At 37.2% G+C, this 6704-nt stretch overlaps 1 protein-coding gene across 2 annotated transcripts; it reads left to right on the forward strand.

Moving 5' to 3' along the window:
- The first annotated feature begins 4592 nt into the window (after positions 1–4592).
- LOC126284144 (high mobility group protein HMGI-C-like) lies at positions 4593–6500 on the forward strand. Of its 2 annotated transcripts, XR_007551442.1 has the most exons (3): positions 4593–5209; positions 5312–5457; positions 6041–6500. XR_007551442.1 is itself a non-coding variant. In XM_049982861.1 (2 exons), exons 1-2 carry the CDS (start codon positions 4743–4745, stop codon positions 5319–5321), a joined length of 477 nt encoding a protein of 158 aa, XP_049838818.1. In that variant the 5' UTR covers positions 4626–4742; the 3' UTR covers positions 5322–5460. The 2 variants fall into 2 exon arrangements, 1 of the variants encoding a protein (XP_049838818.1); XM_049982861.1 differs by lacking the exon at positions 6041–6500 and having other exon boundaries at positions 4626–5209; positions 5312–5460.
- The last annotated feature ends 204 nt before the right edge of the window (positions 6501–6704 follow it).

Raw genomic sequence — 6704 nt, forward strand, 5'->3', positions numbered from 1 at the left:
CGTGTTTATTACATGTTGGAAGTGACTCCACAAGCAATGACAGGCTTACTTCAGACATGTGTCTATGGGGATTTATAATCTGAAAACAAAAGTGACTCTTTTAAGTAGAGATTATTGTAGAAAACAAGGAAGAACAGAGTGAAGATCTCCTGTTACTTCCCCTCCCACTATAATACACATATATGCTAGAGATACTGTTAAAGCCATAATTATATATTTAAAAGAACCGTTACTTATATATTTTGAAGATATTAAATGACAACAGCCTCTAGTTAAGATATGACCCATAATTACATTAATGATACCCCAGAAATATAAAGAAGTTTATGGCTGTCAACTATAAATGTTGACAACCTATTCTCCATGTGTATCCCCTCATCAAACATTTAATTACCGCCTCATCATAAAAATGGTATTTGTATTTGAAAAAAAAAGAAACAGCATAGGTGGAGGAACAAACAGTGTTCAATAATTCACTAAATGTACTATACTTCCTGTAAAACACCCATTGCTACTGCAATGAATTAATCATTCTAAAATTTTATTACGACAGAGAGCTAGCCCGTAAATAACACACCTCAGAATTATCAGCCAAATTAAAACATTCATTATTTCAAAAAGCTCCTCGCCTTTCAAAATAGTTACTACATTAGCTGTCTATAAAAAATTCATCATCTACCATATTGAACGGAATATTCTTTCCTAGAAACGTTGCGTCAGAATCAAAATGACTAATGTGGCCATCTGAAGAAAGTTTAATTAAATTGGGTATTTTTGTACACACAGTTACAAATTTATGTTCAACAAAAGGCCCACTGCCAGTCTGGAGCCTATGCTGCCTTATGCAAGTAAGTAAGGAAATAGGAAGTAGGTTACAGTATGCTTGTTCGCCCACTGCTTGAATACTGCTCAACAGTGTGGGATCCGTACCAGATAGGGTTGATAGAAGAGATAGAGAAGATCCAACGGAGAGCAGCGCGCTTCGTTACAGGATCATTTAGTAATTGCGAAAGCGTTACGGAGATGATAGATAAACTACAGTGGAAGACTCTGCAGGAGAGACGCTCAGTAGTTCAGTACGGGCTTTTGTTAAAGTTTCGAGAACATACCTTCACCGAAGAGTCAAGCAGTATATTGCTCCCTCCTACGTATATCTCGCGAAGAGACCATGAGGATAAAATCAGAGAGATTAGAGCCTACACAGAAGCATACCGACAATCCTTCTTTCCACGAACAATACGAGACTGGAATAGAAGGGAGAACCGATAGAGGTACTCAGGGTACCCTGCGCCACACACTGTCAAGTGGCTTGCGGAGTATGGATATAGATGTAGATGTAGATGCAGCATAACATTTTCTGGTCTCTTTCTTTAGTCTGTCATATTTCTATCATACCTTATCACTGGTTCTGCATGATCCTGTTTGTGTGTTATAGAGATCGTATACTTTCTCCCATGCTTTGTTCTGAAATTTGGAAAGATATCTTATTGGTCAAACAACGAAAATTTAACCATTTAACCAATTTCCAGCGATATTTCACTATAAATACAATACAAGCTTAGTTAAATGTTTTGACAGACCTTTTCACTACACGATACTGCATCCGTTTTCCTCTTCTCTATTATGCTTCTGAAATCGTGAACGATATCGACAAGCTTTAATACATCTTCCAGGGAATAGTTTTGGACTCTCGGTTGTTTTTTACTCATTTTAATCAGCTCTTTTTGCAGACGACGAGGTTAATGAACTTCAAAAACGCGCGAAAATACCTACAGTGCTCTCCTGCTATTGCCATCTTAACTGAACGAGATCGCTATTCCAGGGTTAACTAACCAGAGAATAAAATGGCATCGCACAACGCACTGTCAAAGTTATACCGTGGTGAGCTTATTCCGTGGTTAGCTAATCTTGGAGTTAACTGGGCGTTGTAAAGCTAGCCCTGAGGCACATAAAATGTGTAGAGCTAGAAGGCTGTATGTTGGGGCCTTTACTTTTTCTTATCTTCAGCAGATTTCACAGTTTGTACAAACACTGTTACTCTTCTTGTTGATTATGCTACTATTCTGTTTGAAAGCCAGACAACCAGTGCACTGTAATATAAAACTAAAGATTTCCTTTTAGACATCTTATACTGGTTTAAGTCGAACAAATTAGCTCTAAATATCGAAAAAAAACAGTACATGCAATTTCATACATCCTGACACGAAAATAAAGTAATCCAAAAGAGCTGTGATATCCAAAATATGTTTTGTGAGTTTGCAAAGTTACTAGACATTCTAATTAATGACAAATTCTGTTGGTCTGGGCATATTCTACATCTCCGAAGAAGACTCAGTGCAGCATTGTATGTCATATACGAGTATGTAATCACCTCTGGTGGTGGCATGAATGCTATCAAAGCTGCTTCTTTTGACTATTTTCACTCTGTTGTGTCAGATGGTACAATTTTCTGGGGTAATCAACATTTAGACAAAAAGTCTTTATTGCACAAAAGAGAGCAGTTAGAATTGTGAGTGGCATTCATATAAGATATTCTTGGAGAAACCTGTTCCATAAGCTCTCAATATCAACGATCACTTCTCAATACTTATTTTTCCTGTTGGTTTTTGTCTGTAATAAACATTCTCTCTTTACATTTGATGGTACACACCATGATCACAATACAAAGTCTAAAAATAATTTACATAGGGATCTAACACATCTAAGTCTTGCAAAAAAAGATGGTCGTTATTCAGCCACAAAAGTTTTAAATTCTCTTCCATCAGATATTAAAGTCAACAGTAATGTCTCACCTCCATTTAAATTTAAACTAAGAAAACATCTTATGGATAAGTCATTTTACTCTCTTGATTAGTATATGAAGATTAACCAGTGGTTGTTTTATTACACTAGTATTGTCGTTAGTATCTATGTTTTGAAACTTTCAATTCCTAATGCACTAGCCATTACTTGTCTTCCTGGCACATGGTGCTCAATGTATAAATAACTATTCTTTTTGTATCTTAAGATATTTTCCTTAATGCACTTTATTTTATTGTACATTGTTTATTGTACCTCTATAGCAATATAAACCTGATTCATTCCACATTCTTGTGATTCATCACAATATCGGTCTATGGAATTCAAAGTAGATAAATAAAGAAATAAATAAAACTACTCAAACTACAAAAATTGTATAAACTTACAAGAAATCATTACAACAAAAGATGGATACCTCATAATGGAGAATTATGACAATGCAACACGATTGTTTTGGTTGGGTTGTGTTCTTTAGGGGGTAGAGACCAAACAGTGAGGTCATTGGTCTCATTGGATTAGGGAAGGATTGGAAAGGAAGTCTGCCGTGTCATTTAAAAGGAAGCATCCTGGCATTTGCCTGGAGCGATTTAGGGAAATCATGGAGAAATTAAATCAGAATGGCCGGACGCTGGATTGAACCGTCGTCCTCCCAAATGCGACTCCAGTGTGTTAACCATTGCGCCACCTCGCTCCGCCACAGTTGTTTTACCACAAGCCTTGTATGTGGCAGAAACCACAGTTATTAGAAGAACGGAGACAATTCACGGAACAGAGCAACAAGAACGAATAATTCTTAGAAAAATCTATGACAATGTTCCATAAGAGGGAATTTGGGTCACACGAACCATGAAGGAACTCTCCGAACGTACATGCAACATCACAGATAAATATAGGAAAACATGCTTTTAGTTCTACAGACACCTATGTAGCATGGATAAAAACAGACTCAAAAAAATTTTACATCGTTAATGCAAGCAGATTAAAGACCTACTGGATAAAAGAAACACAAGAAGATCTGTTATAATTGAAAATTTCAGAAGAAGAAATTGAAAACAGAGAAAGGTTCAGAAGTAAAATCTGAAACAAGAAACTTCAACAAGAGTCAACGAAAGAAACAACAGAGGAAAAATGGCCAGGCAGAAGGAAGAAAAACACGTTGAATTAATGAAGAGGTTTTGGGAAGAAAAGGAAGGGAAGCGCTGTTGGCTCAAGTGCATCATTCTCCTAAAGGGGAATCATTGAGAATAATAATAAGCACTCGATACAAATGTAACTAAATATTTATCTCTGTATCTTTCAGATAGGTTCCTATGTGATAAGTATAAATTCATGTATAATTCGCGCTTATAAGATAGTAGCAGATGTCTGCAATGGAATCTTCAGTTGACTCAACTTACTATATAATTTCGTTTACTATGGCCAGTGTTTTGGGCATGTTAATATTACATAATTTAAGTCAGCCTCTTCTTCACGGGCGTCATAGCAAATTGCGGAATCGTTATCTTTAATTTTATAAAGATCATCGAGGTAACATTTACGTCCTAATCGCATTCATATAATTCAGCTGTGGTGCTGATTCCGTTTAACCAGTTCCCTGAGCGTTTCCCATTGGATACAGGCATAAAATTTTCCTTTATTCTGTTGGGATAATGTCCAGTCTCTGTTCCATTTTCCCTGTGCTTGTTGGTGTATTTTCCATATAAAGTCACTACATGATGAATAAAAACGTCTATATACATATCCGTTTACGTGGAATACGAATCGATCTCTCTGCTGTAGGTAACCTCTTTGTGAAATAATCATCTCTGATTTCCTCTAGCGACGGTTTGTATGATTTGCCGCCATACAGTTCTTACCGTTTGCAGTTGGAGGGTGGAGGAAGCTGTTGGCGCGAAACGGTTGGTTGTAAGAGAGTTACTTGAAGTTATTTCATCTGAACCAAAATGCCTGCTAAGAAGGGTAAGCGTGCAGCAGCCAAGGGTGAGCCCGAAGAAGTGAAAACAAAAGTTGAATCACCGGAAGAAAATGAACCGACAGAACCGAAAAAGCCGCGAGCTGCTGCGAAGAAAGAAGATTCAAACGATGAAGCCGAAGAAGAGCCAGTGCCGGAAAAGGAGGCGAAAAGAGGCAGGGGCCGTCCGAAAAAATTAGATGCGCCAGAAAAAGCTCCAAAAGGTGAACCGAGGAAGAGGGGGCGCCCGAGGAAGGTAGCTAAAGATGAAACGGAAGCTGCGGAAGATTCTGCCGAAGAGGATAATGGCGTGGAGGAGAAGAAGGCGGCTCCTCGTAGTGCAGCCAAACCAGGAAGACCAAGCAAGAAACGTGGTCGTAATGCGGCTGCTAAAGAAGATAGTGAGGAAGAATCTGATGGCGCAGATGATAAAGATTTGAAAATTGCAGTGGAGCATTGGTGAGTAAGAGTGGTTATTTTTTATGATTTGCATCAAGTATTAATAATTGAATAATGAAATTTTTCAATAAATCAGTGAGTGAATAATGGTTTCTTTTTCAGTAAATCATGAAGTATTTTTCGCCGCAAGGCCTTGGAGCTCTCCGAAGCCTTGAGGACAGAGTGGCCCAAACTTGAAATTACGTACAATGATTCTACCCCAAGACGAGGAGCATTTGAATTCGTTCTGAAGAAACCAGATGGAAGTGGTAAGTTTATTATTGTATTATGAGCCCGCATGTTTCGTAATTTATTTCGAAACATGTTACCAAACCATAATTTAATTTTTTTTGAAGTTCACGTAGCGTAGAACACAAGGTATCCAGGAGCTGTTATTTAAATGTCAAAATTAAATAACGGCCCTATCCCGATGTGCTATATTTTTTGCATTCTGCTGTAAATATTTTATTATGTAGCGTATAAAAAAAGTTTATTTTATCCAAAAATAACTTCTAACAATACGCATTCATTGTTTATTTAGAGGGTAAGTGTGTCTTGTACCTATGTATGCAAATGAGACGCATAACTAACGTAACTTCTTGGCGCCAAAATGTTCTGAACGTAATATAGTTGTTTTTGTGCTCTAATGATTTCTTCGAATAGAAATATGGGATAAAACTTAGAAACCCAGTTTGTAGTTATCGTTGCTATTTTGATAAATTTTCAAATTAAAAAATATGCTTGGAGATGTGTGATTACTACTAGTTACGGTATCATTTGCTGTACAGGTGGAAATAAAACCTGTTACGTCAAATTTCACGGTAAGAGATAGTCATTGTTATCTTGTTCCAGATATTGTACTTTGGAGTGGATTGAAGAAAGGTCCACCACGTAAGGAAAAGTTTCCAGAATCCAACATTGTCATTGAATCTCTAAGGAAAGCTCTCTGAAATTCTTACGTCTGTGGTTTCCAGCGTATGATGGTGAAGCCAGAAAGAATGTAATGTTCCCTGCTGACACTGATGCTTCTTGGAAGCCAACGATACGGGAATTTCAGTTTTTGCTGGTGTTTAATAAAATGCTTCTTGTCTAGTGAAGACTGTTTAGTTGTAAGTTAGAGACTTATGTGGGCCACTTGATTTCTTTGAAACATTAGGTGAAGTTGCTGTGCTGCTACTCAAATTGTTGATTCCCTCTTTAAAAAGTGTTTTAATACAGTTTTGTAGTGTTAGGTTTCTTATGTTTTGTACTCATTTTTTTAAATTTGTGCTGTGTACATTTCTTATGTTTAATAAAGAATGTCTTAAACTTTTGTCTTGTGCTAAGTTCATTGTATACCCAGAGTACTTTATTTTTATTTGCTTTGAACCAATGTGATACATGGGCAGTTTCTGGAAAAGTGATCTTAGTCCTATGTTGCTGCCCAATTGTACTACATTGCCATATGGACTTGGGTCCACAGTAAGTAGTTTATATAGGGGCTGCCCACCTATGAAATTGGTGCTGTGTGTGGACT

This window comes from Schistocerca gregaria, chromosome 8, assembly GCF_023897955.1.
Source record: "Schistocerca gregaria isolate iqSchGreg1 chromosome 8, iqSchGreg1.2, whole genome shotgun sequence".
NCBI lineage: Eukaryota > Metazoa > Arthropoda > Insecta > Orthoptera > Acrididae > Schistocerca > Schistocerca gregaria.